At 34.5% G+C, this 19,125-nt stretch overlaps 1 protein-coding gene across 1 annotated transcript; it reads right to left on the reverse strand.

Annotated features, from left to right (window-relative positions):
- Positions 1 to 1,147: 1,147 nt before the first annotated feature.
- On the reverse strand, positions 1,148 to 1,540 carry LOC120136882 (uncharacterized mitochondrial protein AtMg00810-like). The gene has a single exon (XM_039152812.1). The coding sequence runs from the start codon at positions 1,538 to 1,540 to the stop codon at positions 1,148 to 1,150; it is 393 nt and encodes a 130-aa protein (XP_039008743.1).
- Between the last annotated feature and the right edge of the window lie 17,585 nt (positions 1,541 to 19,125).

A 19,125-nucleotide genomic window follows, 5' to 3' on the forward strand; every position in this document is an offset into this window, starting at 1 on the left:
CACCTGGGATTGTTAAACTTAATTTTGATGTGTTTTGATCCTCTACAAAATCTGTTGGCATTGGTGTAGTGGCTCAATATTAGGTGGAATGTCCTTTTTATTTTATGCTCCCTTATCGGTGACGTCTAATAAGTTTTATGTTGAAGCTTCGAACTTGTTTAAGAGCTGTGCAACTTGTTGTAGAATTGGGTTTCTTACATGTGTTTGAAGGTGATTCTATATCGATTATTAGTAAGATAATAGCGGTTGCCCGATATCTGTCTGGGGTTGGTCCCATCATAATAGAAGCTCAAAGTCTATTATTGGTGTCCGTTGCATGCTCTTTCAACCATGTGGGAAGGGCTACTAATCACTCGATTCATTTGTTGACGAAAGAGGGATTCGAGGAGAGTGGAGAGCTTGTTCAGTTGTTCTTGTTGAGGAAGCCCCTTCCATAGTCGATTGTTCTTTATTCATGTTTACGTCAATCTTGTTCTACTTTGTTGGGATATCGCATAAATGCACAAGAAGAATACGAGTGAATACTTTCTTGATTGAATGAATTGATTCACGTTTTACGGTATGCATTACTATGGTTTTATACAACAATACAACAATCTCCTGAACTAATTAACAAACTGTAACAAATTCATAACAGCCTAGTCTTCTAGAACTCCTCCTTCTAGAACTTCTCTACACCCAGCTATACATGAACTAAACGTGAGCCATGCTTGGAACTACACACATGCACACTCCTTTCTCACGAACTGCATCATTCATTCTCTCAACATTCTCCCTGCTTCTTCCCCTCTTTAGCAAACAAACACACATTCAACTTGTCACGAAAGCTGGCAAATACAGCTTTTGCTAAGGGTTTAGTCAAGCCATCAAAAACTTGATGAGCTACTGGAACATAGCTTACACATAGCTGATTTGCAGCTATCTTTTCCCTAACAAAGTGCACATCTAAGTCGACATGCTTGGACTGCGAGTGGTACATTGGATTAGCACTTAACGCAATCGCGCTGGTGTTATCACACCATATTGTTGGCTGATTGTATTGTGATACCTTCAAATCAGTGAGCAAAGCATCAACCCATGCTACTTCAGCTGTTGTGTCAGCAAGGCTCCTATATTCAGCTTCCATGGTTGATCGAGACATCACCTTCTACTTTTTCGCACTCCAAGTCACCAAACTTCCTCCAACAAAAACATAGTAGCCAGACATCGACCGTCTATCATCTACACATCCTCCCCAATCGACATCCGAGAAAGCTGATATATACAACTTGCCTGGCACAAATCCCAGACCATAGTCCAATGTCCCACCTAAATAACGTAGGATGCGTTTAGCAGCAAGCATATGCTGCTCTCTTGGTGCATGCATATATTGGGCGACTTTATTCACACTAAAGGCAATGTCGGGTCTTGTGTGACACACATAGAGCAACCCTCCTACTAGACTCTGAAATTCTCGTGCATCAGGCAATAATTGCCCTTCATCCTTCTTCAATTGCGAGGATGCGACCATAGGAGTAGAGGTACACGAGGCCTTAGTCATTTTTACTTTCTCAAGTAATTCTAAAATATATTGCTTTTGACTAAGCACCAATAACTGATCACATCTCCTGACTTCAATGCCCAGAAAATAGTGTAGTTCCCCTAAATCCTTCAACGATAATTGATCTTTTAACAACCTGACCACTTTCTCAATTTCATTCGATGACTGCCCGGTTATTATTATCATCAATATATACTAAAATATATGTTGACACTCCACCTGCTGCCAGAACAAAAAGGGAAGTATCAGCTTTGGATTCCTTAAATCCAAGATGCACAAGACTGCTTTTTAGCTTTGCATGCCAATTTCGAGGTGCTTGGCGCAAACCATAGAGGGACTTCTGCAGCTTGCACACCAACTTTACACCATCAACTGTGTATTGTTCAAAGCCAGGCGGTTGGTGCATGAATACGTCTTCACTCATCTCACCATGAAGAAATGCATTATTGACATCGATTTGCCTCAGTGACCATCCTCCAGAGACAACAAGGGCAAGTATAATGTTCAACGTAGCAAACCACACCACTTGGCTAAAGGTCTCCTTGAAGTCTTGCCCAGGCACTTGTGAATACCCCTTAGTAACAAACCTAGCCTTGTACAGTTGAACCGTTCCATCAGATTTACGTTTAACCTTAAATAACCACTTGCAGCCAATAGCAGATCATCTTTCAGGTAACAGAACAAGCGTCCACGTGCCATTACTTCGAAGAGCAGTAAGCCCAGCATGTACTACTTCTTTCCACTCCTTGGATTGTAGGGCTTCATTAATCAAAACTGGCAGTACCTCACTTAACGAACTAGTAAAGACCTTGGGTTTAAAGACCCCACATTTGCTTCTCGTCAACATAGGGTATTGATTAAAAGAAACTGTATTCTGTTCAGCAGATGGTTGTATGTCATCATCTGCTACACCTTCAGGTACTGCAGTGGATAACTGTGTGGATTCAGGACCACTCGACTCAGCCTCGTCATTATCCATATATGAATTAGTGATATTTTGAGGAGTAGGGTCACCACCACTCGAAATGCTGGAGTCAGCACCATCAACATGTGCATGTGAAGACTCATTAGAGCGTGTGAAGAGACCAGCCATTGCTCGTATCCTCGCACGATGAGGAACAACCTGCAAGGGAGCAGACCTCCACGCACTAGTATGAGGCACATACTCAGGCTGTTTCATATCTGCAAAGGGAAACACATGTTCGTCAAATTTAACATGCCTTGAGATATATACGCGACCATCCTGAGCGAGGCATTGAAAGCCACGATGTTGCGAGCTGTACCCCAAGAAAACACAAGGAGCTGACCTAAACACTAATTTATATTGTTGAAAGGGCCTCAAGTACGGGAAACAACGACACCCAAACACACGTAGCGTGGTGTAATATGGTTTAGAGACAAATATCTTTTCAAAAGGTGAAATATTACCTAACACTTTGGTAGGCAGGCGATTAATTATATGCTCTGCAATAGCCACAACATAAGACCAAAACCGAAACGGGAGAGCAGTCTGAGCTAGCAACACGAGTGCCAATTCTACCAGGTGACGATGTATTCATTCAACCACACCGTTTTGCTCAGAGGTGTGAGGGCATGTGACTCGATGTAAAATACCGACACGAGTTAATTCACATGACAACCGTCTATATTCGCCTCCCCAATCACTCTGAACTGACTTGATAGGCAAAGAAAACTGTGTGGTGACCATAGTTTGAAACAATCGAAATACATCCTGAGCTTTGTTCTTTAGCATGTACACCCATGTATGTCGTGTACATACATCCACAAATGAAACATAGTAGCGATAGCCACAGGATAAAACATTGGCATCACCCCAAAGATCGGTAAAAACAAGTTCAAATGGAACATTGTACACAATAGCAGAAGAATTAAAAGGCAACTTGTGACTCTTTCCCATGCAACAAGCAACACAAGTGGTATTTAAATTCTTTGAAATGTTAACATTGATGGAATGACATACATCTTGCAATGTTGAAATGTAGGGTGTCCTATCGCCTATGCCAAAGGTCAAATATACTAGGACCAACAACATTAGACTTATTACACAAGAAGACTTTAGGTTCCATAGAAAAGGTGTACAACCTTCATGTTGCTGCCCTCGAAGAACCACTGCACCAATTGTTTTATCTCGAACAAAGCACTCATCAGCATGAAACTCAATGAAAACATTGTTGTCCCTAGCAAGCTTCGAAACCGGGAGCAGATGTTTCGTTATTTTGGGCACATGTAACAGATCACTTAACATTAAAGCTCGAGAGGAAGCATTCAAAACAATATTACCAATTGAATTTACCCTTAGTGACACGCCATTACGTACTAGGAGATTACCTAGGCCAGGAAATTCAGAGGAATGCATCAACTTGGATGCGTCTGGGGTGACATGGTGAGTTGCCCCCGAATCAACGACCCAATGTTAACATGCTGCCACGTTTGCTTGGGACTGACTCGAAGAGGACAGCTGCTTAGCATTGCAACATGAGCAACCTGACGAGTCGAGTGTCGCACAATTAGCAGCGCTGAAGTCATCTATGGCTCGTGATGAACCAGAACCCGCATTGACCCAAGGAAGTCTCGATCAAAGCGATACCAACACCGATCGACAGAATGACCATTTCTACTGCATAACTAATATTGAAGCCATGTACGACCTCGACCACGCCCACCAGAACGACCACCACGAGGCACCTCAGATGAGCCAGCCGCTACTCTTCCTTGAGCAATATGAGCACTCATCGGAAAGTCCTCAGGATGAGCATCAAAACTCGCGGTAGACCTTTAAGAATGCTCACGACGTGTTCAACTTGAGACACCAGACTTCCACAAGATGCAAGTGAATCACAAATTTCTTTAACTTGAGTAAGGTAAACTCGCATAGAATCCTCACCTTTCTTCATGGACTGAAGCTTGTAGTGGAGGTTCATGATTGTGGTGGTGGAGCGAGTAGCAAAAAATTTTAGAACTGTGTTCCACACTGCAGAGGCTGACTCGACACCAACAAATTGTGGCAACAATGGAGCACTAATAGTGGATAAGAGCTAGGATGCAAGGGCACTGTCTTGGGCTATAAAGTCTTCATAGGCTTCATTAGCAACAGTCTCGCCGTTTGCATCAACAACCGTCTGCGGAGGAGGTGATAACGAGCCATTCAACAACCTTTCAAGGCGGTGGCTGCGAACTGTAAGTAGAACCTGTTGTTTCCATAGAAGGAAGTTCATTTCATCGAGCACCACATTTACCCACTTATTGGTAAACATAAGGGCTGACGAGGAGGATGAATCACCAAAAAGAGTCATCGCAGCTCAGCAGAGAGCTTCAGGACCGAAAGCGAATGATACCATGTTGGTATATCGTAGAAATGCACAAGAAGAATACAAGTGAATACTTTCTTGATTGAATTAATTGATTCACATTTTACAGTATGCAATACTATGATTTTATACAACAATACAACAACCTCCTGAACTAATGAACAAACTGTAACAAATTCATGACAACCTAGTCTTCTAGAACTCCTCCTTTTAGAACTTCTCTACACCCAACTATATATGAACTAAACGTGAGCCATGCTTGGCACTACACACATGCACACTCTGTAACATCCTCAATACCGGGTTAGTGATTTAAGTGTAAGATTTATTTTAATTCAATGACCAAACTAAATAAATTGAAAGTGAAGGAATTAACTGAAATATATTGTGTAGGATGAATTAATAAGTGAAGGAGAATGAAAGGGGTAAAAAGGTCATTGATCAAAGGATATAATAAAATAATAATTTGGGGTAAGTTTATAACCATGTGAAGCATGTGTTTTGGAAACAAAAGTTTCCAGAGACATTTCTCATCTCTATCTTCTTCTTTCTCAAACGTGAAACCTAAGCTCAAGGTAAGAATCTGAATTTTTGGTTGTTTCTTTAATTTTTGGTTTAGTAATGAAAGTTTGGATGTTATATAAGCTAAAGGAAAGCTTATATGACATTAAAACAACAAGATAAGTGTTTTAGAGATGGATTTGAAGAATGTGTTTTTAGATGAAATTTTGATATGGATGAGTTTTTGAAGTTTAATAAGATTTTTGACTTGTCAATAAGTTAATTAAGGAATATGGAGTGTTAGAATTGATTAACATGTTTGAAATTTGGGTATGATTCTTAGTTTTAAGAATTTGAATGATGTATTGGAAATAATAAAGTGTGGAATTGATAGAAGTTAGTTAAAATGGTTGTAGTTAAGTTTGGTGATATGAAAGGAACTTTGTATGAGAAAATTTAATGAAGAGTTGATGATTTTCGGGTTTGAACAGTAAAATTAACAGATTATACAGAGGGAACCGATACCTATGGGGGGGGAATCGATTCCCCCTAAAGAAAAAGGTTGAAGTTTGGTTTATTAAATTAGTCTAAGTTGTTAGTATCAAATTACAAGGGTTAGGCTTCTGATGATTATCTTGAAAATTATGTTTATGTAGATATAAAACGTAATCCTATTCCGGAACAATCGAAGAGTTTAGATTGAATCAACGAAAGCAAGGCCAAGGTGAGTGCATATTATAAGTATAGTGAAATGGAATAAGACTTGTGATAAATCTAATTCCTATGTTGATTTTTATAGTACAATAGTTATGAACATGCATACATGATAATTATTATGATACATGCATAAGGTATATATGTTCATATGATTCGATAAATGATATATGTGAATAGATTCAAATGCACATGTGATATGATAAGTGATATGAATTATGTGATTTCAAGAGAAATGACATGAGCACATGAACATATGAAACATAAGAATAATGCCCATAGTATACGATATGAGAGCTATAGGTATAGTTGGCATGCCAAGAGTCGAGGGTTTCATAGGTCCATCGGGACAACTCATAGGTCCTTTGGGACATATTCACATGTCCTTCGGGACAAACTTCATATGCCACTCAGTGGGACTTATACGAGCTGTGGTGACAGCAATAGTGAACAACCTCAATGTACTCGAATACCTTGAGTTTTCAGTAATGTACATGGGCTTATAAAATGTTATTAAAGGTAATTGCATTATTATTGTTGTATGTTACCATATTGAATTACATGTTATATGATTGAATGGATAGATTGCATGTTCATATTAATAAGGAATGTATCATTATTATATTTTTATGCCTCACTAAGTCTATGACTTAGCGTGTAAGTGATTTACACGTAGGTACAGAAAAGTAAGAAGATCGATTCTAAGAGTAGCAACACAGCATACCATCATTAGAAGATCAAATCAGAAGTAAACAACAAAGTATGTATTTTAGTTGTATAAAGTGTGTTGGCATGTAATAAGTTGTTAGTTACGAACACTCTGATAAACTTTTCTAATGTTTTGAATATTTAAGTGAATGTAAATGTATAGTAATGAACGGTTAAATTTTTACGAGTTTTATGTACATTTTACAGAAGTACTGTAAAATTTGTGATCTGGAAAATTTGTGTAATCGGTATTGTATTTTACTATTCACAAATACATTTTTGCCTCAAAATTTTATAACAAATATAATTCAATAGTATATTATAGTATTTTCTTAAAATAAGTTCAAATGTTTTGTTATTTTGTAAGGAAAAGTGTTTTAAAAAGACAATGTGACATCTCGGACTTGTATTCGGGTCGGGTCGGGTACGGGTTGGGGGTGTTACACACTCCTTTCTCACGATCTGCATCATTCATTCTCTCAACATACTTCAAGAATATCCCTTCCTCTCATCTCACTTCCACGAATTAAAATTCTCTCTTTTGTTGTAGTAATTGGACCATAATATTCCCAGGGTTTTTTTGACTTCCTCTGCTTTAATATACATTTTAGCACTAGAAAGTCTGGAAACCAAGACTATCCTAACTTCTTGTTTACCTCATTTTGCCTTGTTTTAAACACATAAAAGGCGCGGTTGATTAAACACATTTTTAGGGTTTAAATTTCAAAATAGAATGGTATGTAAAGTGTATTTTGGTATGATTTTGTCTTACCTTAAACCCTAAACCAACGCATTTAAACTGTTGATGTGAAGTAAAACTAATTTGAATATTTTCAGTATGCATTAGACTGGATTTTGAAGTAAAGCTAACTTAATCTTAATTTTTAAGTTCAATTGAAGTACACGTGATTGAAATATTGTCTCCGTTTAACTTTTGAAGATTCTCTAAAGATTATTAGAAAGCAAATCTGAATATTCTTTGAGTCGTAATTTTATTTGAATTATGTATAAAAAGTTTCTTTTTAATTCTAATTTTGTTTGTATAAAAGTTTAGGGTTTGAAATATTTTATTGAAAAAAATGAAAACTGTGAGTTAGAGAATTCGAGAAAGTTTTATTGTTAATTAAGAGTTAATTGCATCATATCTTCCCAAATTATAACCCTTATTTTAAATTGGTCTAAAGTTTTTACATATTGTAATTGCATCCTCAAACTATGACTCATTTAAAATTAATCTTTAAACTTTTGAATATTCTAATTTCATCTCTAAATTATGACCCTTTTTCTAAATTGGTCTCTAAACTTTTTCATATGCCAATTTAATCCCCAATTTCATTCAAATTTGTAATTAGTTTGAACCATAGTTTTACTTAAACTTTAACTTTTTCAAATATATAATAATATAATTTGGCTCAACGATTTTATTATCAATGGATGTGATTAGTATATATGTATAGTTAGGGATGAAATTGGAATATCCAAAAAGTCTAGGAATAATTTAGAATGGAGGTCATAGTTTGGGGATGAGATTGGAATGTTAAAAAGTTTGAGGACTTAATCTAGAATGATAATTATAGTTTAGGGAAGGAATTGGAATGTTTTAAAGTTCAAACATCTGTCGTAACTGTCCTTCGAGTGGTCTCGCGATTAAGTTCCGACTTGAATTTATGTGTTGGAGCCGCCACCGATCAGTTTGAATTAGGTTGATCAGACACATTAACTTACCATTTAACCGATCTAAGTTTTACCAGGAATTAATCGGATCCGGGAGTCGGTTACACCCAAGGAAGGATTAACACCCTTGTACTGCCCTTTTGGTACCAATTTGATTTCTTGGTTGCTTCATTGCGAAAATTAAAAGTTAAATTAAAATTTAAAAGTTTGATCCGAATTACTTACCTTTGACAAATTTAAAAATTGTCCAAAAAGAAGATCAAATTAATGTTAAACAATAAAATAAAATGATAAATAAAAAATATTAAATTAAAAGAAAACAAAAATTAAAGAAGGATTAAATTGGAAAACATTTAAAATAAAAGTTCAAATTGATGTTAATTGAAAGCTGCAAGGAAAATAAAAAGTTAGGGGTCAATTTGCAAAATATAAAAAATATAATCAGGGATTAAATTGAATTAATTCAAAATTTAAGGCAAAAATTACAACAGGTGACCAAAATATATTACACATCAAAAGTATATGGATTGTGGAAATAATTTAAAAATATTGTAATTACAAAGAATGTTGAGTCAATCGAAAGGATGAAATAGTCTAGAGGGGTGAATTGACAATTAAAAATTTGGTAGAAGCTTAAGAGAAAAAATTAAACAAATGAACACAAGAATTTAGAGTGGTTCGACTTTATCAACCAAAGTCTACATCCACTACCTTAGCTATCCACACTAAGGATTTCCACAAATTCACTAATTTGTATCTACCTTTGAGGATAAAGTATAACATTACTACTTTCTCAAGAATTATAACATTACAACTGCCTCAAGAATTATAACATTACAACTGCCTCAAGAATTATATCCCAAATTCTTGAGACACTCTCTCAAAGAGAAAAATTACAAATTGCAAACTTATAAAATCTTCACTAGGAATGTGTTTGCACAATTCAAGAACAAATAAGAACACTTGAGAAATGAATACAAGAAATGTTCTTTGAAAACGAAAAGAATATCGAAGAATGTTGACTTGATTTGGCTCAATTTTATTGGTCATGGCTTTCTCTTTTGTCTCTCATCTTTACAAATGACTTGTTTAATTTTTACATTTATTTTTAAAATTTATTTTTTAATTTAATTTTTCTACCGTATATATTTTCTCATTTGTTTAATTTGATTTGCTTTCTTAATTTACTTAATTTTAGTTGTTTGTTCTTTCTATTTTCTCTAATTCCATCTTCTTTTAAATTTCCTTAGTTACTGTTATGTTTTTCTTAATTTTTTTTCTTAATTGAATCTTTCTTTTCTCTTTTTTACGCCTTTGTTTTTAGTTTTTTCTATTCTATTTTATTTCCTTTTTAAAATATTCAAAAAAAAGTTGCTTACACTTCAGTTTAGTTTTCATTATTGTTTTTATTTATGATTTATTTATTAATTCGCCTATTTATTTATGAACTATTTTTGTTTGGTATAACAACTTATATCTGATCTATTGATTAACTAATTCGGATCGGGTATTGTAGAGACAAGTGCAATCCTCTCAACCCAATTTACTCCATTTATAATTGTCAAGAATCAAACATTAACCTTACTTAAAATATCTAGTGTCTCATCTAACTAAACCGTTGTTAATATTTATGAACTATTTTATATGTATTTATTTCGCATGGTCTTTTAAATTTCTCCTTTTCTATTTCTTAAATTTCAACATTACTTCATTTTGTTGTATATGATTCACATTATTTTTTATGTTGGTATCTATGATCCATTTACTCTATTTTTGCAGATTAGATTGAAATCGTTTTTGTTTTTATTTTTTTGAACTATAAATTATTATATTTTACAGTACCAAAACTCAAAGATAAATAATTTGGACATTTTCTTTAAATTTCGACTCTAACTTCAATTTTCTCTTGTAATACCCTAATTTTGTCTGAAAACCTCTAAATTGAATTCAAAGCGATTAGAATAATTCGGGTCAACGAATGGGTTAAACAATTTGTCAAAGGCTTGTCAGGTTCAAAAATTCGATTTGTTACCAAATTAGTGGGTTGTAAACTTTCTCAAAGCTCATGTTGTCATTTTGGGAAATTTCTAATTATTAGGGTTTGTTTGTTTAACAAAAAAAAAAAGATTTCGGAAAATGAATTTTGTAAAATAAAAAATATTTTTGAAAATCATTTTACGATATTTGGATGTTGTTGTGTAATTCATTTTCCATTGTTGGTAAATTTTTTAAAAAAATTTATTATAAACATCAAATACAATAAATAATATTATTTATTAACTAAATAATATTATTATTTTTAAAATATTAGAAAATTTTATTTAATATTATTTATGTAAATATTATATCTATAATTTTATAAAAAGAAAAATTATGATTATTATATTTTATTAAAATAAAATTATTATAAATTATATTAATTATTTATTAAAATAATAATATTGTTAAAATATTAAAAATATTAAAATAAGAATAGTATGTTATATTTTAAGGAATATATATTAAATATTCAACAATTCAATAATATTATCTTTATGAAATTAATAAATAATATTAATATTATTAATAATTTATTATGTATTATTAAAATAAAAGTATAATATTATATATTTTAATAATATAATTATAACAATAAAGTATAATATTATGTCATTAAAATTATCACTAAATATAATTTAATAATTAATATTTTTATTAAAATGATACTAAAATAATATATTAATATTAAATATATAAAATAATAATGTTTCTCGTGTTTATGCTTTGAAGTGAAAAGTTCGTAAAATGACTTACAGAAAATCATATACTAAGTCATTTTCTGAAAAATGCAAAGAGAATTCAGTTGACAAAAAAAAATGAATTACATTGACTATTTGTTTTCTGTCAACCAAACATTAAAAAATGAGAAAATTATTTTCTGAAAAATTAATTACTGAGAAACAAACAAACTCATGAAAACAATTTTCAGACTGTTTTCTTTTTCTTGTGTCTGAAAGGGAGACTCCCTAGATTTTTTCGAATCAAGTAATAAAACTAGTATTCCCCCCCTTTTTTTTCAAATTAGAGAAAGCAAAGCAATACAAACACAAGAAAAGGAAACATTTCGAAAAGGTATCGATTTCATTTTCCAGGCAACCCATTTTCATTTCTTCCGAAGCAAACAAATACAGAGATAATAGGGTGAGAGATTACCTGAATGAGAAGTTTGTGTCGTCGGAATAAGGGACGATCGAAGACCGATTGAGTTTGGAAGTTGAAGAGTCGGAGTCTTTTTTGGACATTTATGAGTTTGAAAAATTGTCTTAGACTTGTGAGACCATCTATTCTGACTCATCGATCTTTGTTGGTGTTCCCTCGGTTCTAAAAAATGGTCGTATTTTTAAGGGAACCTTTGCCTCTAGTGGCTGATGTTTAAATCTCTGACCTGGGCTCATTCCTGAATGGATCAAAACGGGCATTCGGGTAGCCTGAGGAGGTGGACATGCAACCTATTAAACCGTTTCCCTTGCTTTGGAATCAGCTCTCTCCCCATCTTTTGCTTTCCAATTAAAGCATTAAATAATGGCTTCAATCGTCACATGCATTACGGAAATGACAAGGATGAATTAATGCAAGATCGCCTTCTACTGCTAAAAAGAATGTAATGAAAATCTAACTCCATTTTAGTAAGAACCGTTCAGGCACAAACTTTTCAGGTTCCTTGAGCATTTCAGAACCCTCATTATCGAGTAGACGTTGATTAAAATTTTATTCCCTTAACCTTGATATCAAATCCGTTAATTTTTCGATCTTTGTTCGGAATCCGACAAAGTAATGACGACGAAGGATGCAATTTCAGGGCTTCCTTTACAACTGCTTGCAAGTAAGAGAGCTTCGGGGAATCGGATTATTTGATCAGCCTGTTGTTCCCCATACCTGATTCGATCTCTTCCCTAGGGCTTTCGAATACGTCGGGATGGTCGATAAGCTCCTGCATCGCAGATCGTATTGTTGCTGCTATTGTATCAACACCTAGATTTTAAAAGGCGCGCCCGAGGCGCAACCCGAAGATGAAGAAAACACCTGCTTGGGTCGAAGCGAGGCGTTTTACAAGAGGCGGTCCGAGAAACGTGCCTATGGGCTTTAGGCGCCGGGCGCCAGGTGCAGGAGCTCCTTCGAGCTTTTCAGAAATTGACTTTTTTTGGAGATATTAATATTTTTAATAAAAACTTTTATTTTAATATCTAGAAAATCCATCGCAAGATTAAAGAACTTCACTCAACTCACGATTAAAAGAGAATCCCTAACATTATCTCTATCGCACCATCACTGACCATCGCACCATCACCGACCATCACACCACCATCGGTCGTCGTACCATGTCTTTAGCCTTTTATAGGATCTGAATCCTGCTTTTGGTGTAGAAAGGAATGACAGAATGGCACAATATCATGTAAAATATTTTAACATCCTAAGAGAGAATGGAAGAATGGCATAATTGTTTTTAGGTTATAACGGATCGTTTGGTTCATAGAATATAATATAATCTTTGGGAATGAGATTACTAGAATGTTACATTACTTAACATATTACTGGAAATATTGTATTACATTGTTTGATTTGTTTGGTGGGAATGTAAGATTACATTGTTTGGTTGAAGGAGTATAAGATAAGAAAAATCTAAGTTTTACCAAATTATCTTTGGGATATATTTTCTTTTTTAACAAATAGAATTCTCAATATTAGAGTCAACATATCTTTTTTAACAAATAGAATTCTCAATATTAGAGTCAACATATATTTACATGAAAGTTCATAGAAAATATAATTTTCTATTATTTCTAATTTAATATTTTTAATAAAACTTGTACATAAATAACTTAATATATTTTTTATTTTTAATTATTTATTTCTTTGAACATATTAAAACATATTTACACCAATATAATTATGCGTTTATTTTTAGGTACTAAAATATTGAGAGATGTACATACTTACATCGGCGTAAGTATGTGTCATAACCATTTTTTTAAACAATTAGATATTATTTTTTTTTAAAAAACAATTATGACTTTAATTAAAAAAATTAGAGATTATGGATTAATTAAAATTAAATTGAAAATGAGTCGCCATCGACCTTTGGGTTAGGTAGGTCAAATACCTAAAACGTCTTTAAAAAACAATTTTTAAGAAAAATAATTTTATAAGACAAAAATTTGGTCTACGTTACCAAAGATTCATTTAAAATAGGTTCGGGAGTCGGTTACGTGTGGGGAAGGGTAAACACCCCCACAACGCCCAAAATTGGTACTGTGTAGCTTACACATTGTCGTAAATGGTGGAAATTACAATTTGAATATGAAGTAAAAATATGATCTATTTATTGAATATTAGTTAAAATAATAGAAATACTTCACTTGGTAAGAAATCTCGAGATTTGCAATCCTCCAACGGGAAAGCTATCTCATCTATTTCTCATCTATAAAGTATATCCTATCTTTGAATTACCACTAAATAATATCATCATGAGTAGAAAATAAAATATGCTTAATTTATGTATCATTAATATTAACATAACAACCATTAATACAATAAAAATTATGAAAATAGAATAATAAATAAATTATGATCTATTTATTGAATATTAGTTAAAAAAAAAAAATCCTTTTCTCGATAAGAAATCCCGAGATTTGCAATCCTCCGCCGGGAAAGCTACCTCGTCTATTTCTTACTTGTAAAGAATATTTTCTCTTTAAATAAAAAATAATGACGAAAATTGACATAAAATGCATCATATTATACTTTTACAAAGCATACATCATTCATATTAAGAATCAAAAAAATAAATAAATAAAGATTAAAATTTAAACATCAAACAATATGAACATAAAATAGAATAAAATAACAGAATAGAATAACAGTAAAAAAAATTTCATAAGCTCATACAAAGGAAGAATTTGTGCTTTCAAATCCATATTTTATTTGAACGTCGTATCAGATTGCACCACTTCGGTCAAATAGTACTTTCCACGCCCGTTCTACAAATTCATGTTCTTGAAAAATATTCGAATAATATACAATAGAGAAATACAATGGAAATAAATATAAATACAATATGCGAAGTAGAATCTTTACATTAAATGAAACAAACAACATTATTTACATAATACAAATAACCAAATAATAAATTCATATATAAATGACTACAATGAAAATAAGTAAATATTATAAACCAAGATAAAATGATCAAAAAGCAAGTAAAAAGGACTAGAATAACAAACACATAAACTCAAAGAGCCAAAATGGTAAAATCAGAAACTTAAAGGACTACAATGAAAGAAACAGAAAATAAAACTAAAATAGCAATTTCAGATAAATCAGAGTTCATACTAAAAAAAAACTAAATAGCATATGTACTAAGCTAAAAATAGCCCATAAATCATGTATAGGACTAAAATGAAATGCAAAAAAACATAAAGAACTAAACCACAATTAAGTCAAATATTAAACAAGGACTAAAACGAAACATGCATAAAATAATATGGCCAAATTCGAACTCTAATAAAAATGTAATAATAAACAGATAAGGACTAAAATATAATGAAAGTAAAATAAACAGGCATTAATCGAAATTTAACCCAAAATATGAGAGTAGTGATCAAGATAAAAGTTTCATAAATAAAGGGTATAATGTCTAAACTTTCAGAAATATTAACAATAACCAGTCCAGTGACCAAAATGAAGAAAAACATAAATTACATGTCCAAATTCGAAGATCATAAAACCTACATAATATATAAACTAGTGATTTAAACAAAACAAAATAAAACTATAGGCTCGAAATAAGATTGCATGGATTTCCTTTAGTGACCAGATTACACCCTTACAGAAGCTTGGGGGACCTAAACTGTTGTTTACCCATAAATGCTAAGGACACGCGTGCAAGATTACAGAGATAAGAGGACCAAATGGGCTATTAGCCCTTAATCCCACCACTCGGCCTCACTCATGCCTCAAAACGACGTCGCTCGACGTCTGAAATATAACCCTTTAAAGGGTTATATTAAAACCCTAAAATCATTTGCTCTCCCCCCTCATTTCCTCAGCCGCAACCCCCAAACCCGTGGGAGAGAACTCTCCCTCGGCTCACCGCCATGGGAGGCGACCAAGCCTCCTGCAACCGCTAATCAGTGGCCACTAAACCTAAACCGATCAACCATCCCCCACTAACGACCTCTCCTTTGAAACCCAACCTCTAGGACCCAAACCCACAACTATTACCACCCGAACCGGACCCCCCCCCCAAAACCAGAAAAACAAAGGCTTTACCTTCAGAAATGGGGCTAGCCGGGATCGGAGAAGGTCACAGCGAAATCCACGGTGGGGTTAGAGAAGGTAAAACTTTTCTTTCTTCTCTCCTTTTTTCTGTTTTTTTTCCCTTTTTTCTTTCGTTTCCTCTGCTTTTCTTTTTTTCTGTTCTTTTATCTTTGCTTCCCCGGATTTCTGGTGAGATGATGATGATATCTAGGTAGAGCCTGGCTTTTTCTGATTTGGTAGGATAGAAATCCCGAATATTTAGGGATTTATTGGTATTTTAATTTGGAGTTTAGATTTTGTGAGATTTGAACTGTTTGTGATATATTTTCTTGACTGGTTTTGCTGTAGATGACAATAGTGCAACAGTTGGGGTCAGATCGGAACAGTGATGGTGGCGGCGCTGAGGCAGAGAAGGGTCACACGGCGGCTGGAAGGGGATTAGGGTTTGAAACCCTAATATGTTTTAGGGTTTAAAACCCTAATCTAAATTGGGCTTCGGGTCTCTGGGCCAATTGGGCTTCGGGTTGTTGGGCCTCTGTAATCTGAATTGGGCTTCTAAGCCTGCAAAAATTGTAATAATAAATAATAATAAAATAATAAGATAACGATAATAATAATAATAATAATAATAAAATAACGGAAAAAAAACCCGAACAAAAACGGGTGTCTACAGCTGCCCCTCTTTGCATATTCTTGTGTTAACAAGAATAGGGCAAAGACGACAAGAAAACACGTTTTGGTCTGGTCCTCCTCCTTTTGGTTTGAAAAAAATGGATAATTTTGTTGGTGGGGACGACACTGCTCGTACGCAATGAAGAGGTCTGGTCGTCTAAGGGTGACACGGCTCCTACGTGATGAGGAAATCTGGTCATCTTTAGGGATGATAACTCGGTTCCTACGTAATGAGGACGACTGGTTATCAGGTTGACACGGCTCTTACGTGATGAAGAGATCTGGCCATCTAAAGGTGATAACACGGTTCCTACGTGATGAGGACGGCTGGTTATCTATGGTTGACACGGCTCATACGTGATGAAGAGATCTGGTCTGGGGATGACACGGTTCATACATGATGAAAAAACTCTGGCCACCTTTAGGAAGGGTGATAACTCGGTTCCTACGTGATGAGGACGGCTGGTTATCCTAATGTTGACACGGCTCCTACGTGATGAGGAAGTCTGGTCAGTTGATGTTGACTGATTCATTGCTTCAATAAGTCTTGATGATCCTGTAAAAATGGTCATATGCTATGATTTCATGTTATCAATATGCTCTAAGAATGATCTAAATGCATGTTTAAAGGGTTATGCTCAGTTCGTTCCTGGCATTGAGACTCCCTCATACTCTTTGATCGAAACATGCGATATTTATGCGTTTATCCATGCCTGGTTACTTTCTTGACCTCTCATTAAATATTCTTTAACTTTGTCCCTCTGATCTACCCCGAGAGAGTTTATCTTGCCTCTTTGATTCTTTGGTCATTGATTGATTTTTCAGAGAAAATTCATTCAGAATGGCCTCTCCTTGTTGCATGCCTTTAAATTGGGACTTCTTTGCTTGGGGAAAGTATGATTATGTTGAAACTGATTTCTTTGATTTAAACCCTTCTTTTTCAATGATTTGTTTAACGATTGATGGGAGCGTGCCTTTGTATGTGTTCTCTGGCGATCATCTGTTTCAAAATCCCCATACTCTGACACTTTTCCGAGTAAGGCATAATAACCAATGTTATTGATTAGTAATTTGGTGAATATATGCGAGGATATTGAATCAAATTCAAAAATTTCACTGAAGATAGGTAATGAGAAAGTACAATCTTTTGGGACAAGAAAACAAGTATATACAAAGGAAAAACAATGGACAAATATAGTGAATATCAAATGATGAGTCCTTCTATTTCTTCCCCAAATCTTTCTCGAAAGTTGACATGTGTTTCGAAGATTCAGATCGTACAAAAGATGTATGAGTATGAGAGTCTTTCCCTAAACTGTTAGGCTTCCGGGGGGAATCCACCATTTCAATTTCTGATTATTCGAGACGTCCATTACGGATTTTCAACTCGAATCCTCCTTTGGTTTCAAGATGCCCATTTTGGGTTTTCATCTTGAACCCTCCTTTATTTATTTTTTCTTCTTTTTCATTTTTTTTAAGTATAATATCGCTTGACCGAATCTGAATTCACGGGATTAGGCAAATCTTCTCCATCCATTTCTGTTAACACCAAAGCTCCTCCTGAGAATGCCTTTTTTACAACATAGGGACCTTCCCAGTTCGTCATCCACTTCCCTCGAAAGTCTTTTTGCATAGGTAGGATCTTTTTAGTACCAAATCACCTTCACGAAATTCTCGAGGTCTGACTTTCTTGTCATATGCTCGTATCATCCTTTTCTGGTACATTTGGCCATGGCAGATAGCTCTCAGCCTTTTCTCCTCAATCAAATTTAATTGATCAAACCTACTTTGTACCCAATCAGCCTCGTCCAGTTTCAACTCCATCAATACTCTCAAAGAAGGTATTTCCACCTCAACAGGTAAAACTGCTTCCATCCCATATACCAAAGAGAATGGTGTTGCCCCAGTAGATGTACGAACGGACGTGCGATAAGCAAGCAACGCAAAAGGTAATTTTTCATGCCAGTCTCTATATGTTTCAGTTGCTTTTGTGATGATCTTCTTGATGTTTTTATTCGCTGCCTCTACTGCCCCATTCATTTTTGGGCGATAAGGAGCCGAATTGTGATGTTTGATCTTTAACTTTGTGCAAACTTCCTTCATTAAATCGTTGTTCAAATTCAATGCATTATCTGTGATGATCCTTTCAGGTGTTCCATATCTACAAATGATTTCTCTTTTTAGAAATCTGCACACTGCTCCTTTTGTGACATTAGCATAAGAGGCAGCTTCAACCCATTTGGTGAAGTAATCTATAGCCACTAAGATAAAACGATGTCCATTTGAGGCCTTCGGTGAAATTGCCCCAATGACATCAATGCCCCACATTGAAAACGGCCAAGGTGCGTTCATTACATGGAGTGGTGAAGGAGGAACATGTATTTGGTTATCATGAATCTGGCATTTATGACATCTTCGAGCAAATCTGATACAATCTCCTTCCATAGTGGACCAATAGTACCCAAACCTCATGATTTTTCTAACCATTGTGAATCCATTAGCATGTGTTCCACAAACTCCTTCATGGACTTCCTCAAGTATTTTCTTGGCCTCAATTCTATCCACACATCTCAAAAGCACCTGATCCTTGCCCTTTTTATACAATATATCTCCATCAAGGACATACCCCATTGCTAATCTTCTTAAGGTCCGTTTATCATTCTCCGCTGCCTCTGCCGGGTAAGCCCGATA

Source organism: Hibiscus syriacus, unplaced genomic scaffold (assembly GCF_006381635.1).
Source record: "Hibiscus syriacus cultivar Baekdansim isolate YM2019G1 unplaced genomic scaffold, ASM638163v2 tig00110637_pilon, whole genome shotgun sequence".
NCBI lineage: Eukaryota > Viridiplantae > Streptophyta > Magnoliopsida > Malvales > Malvaceae > Hibiscus > Hibiscus syriacus.

Excerpts from the sequence above, each read along its gene's own strand:
- LOC120136882 (XM_039152812.1), bottom strand. The coding sequence starts at position 1,540 with ATGACTAAGGCCTCGTGTACCTCTACTCCTATGGTCGCATCCTCGCAA.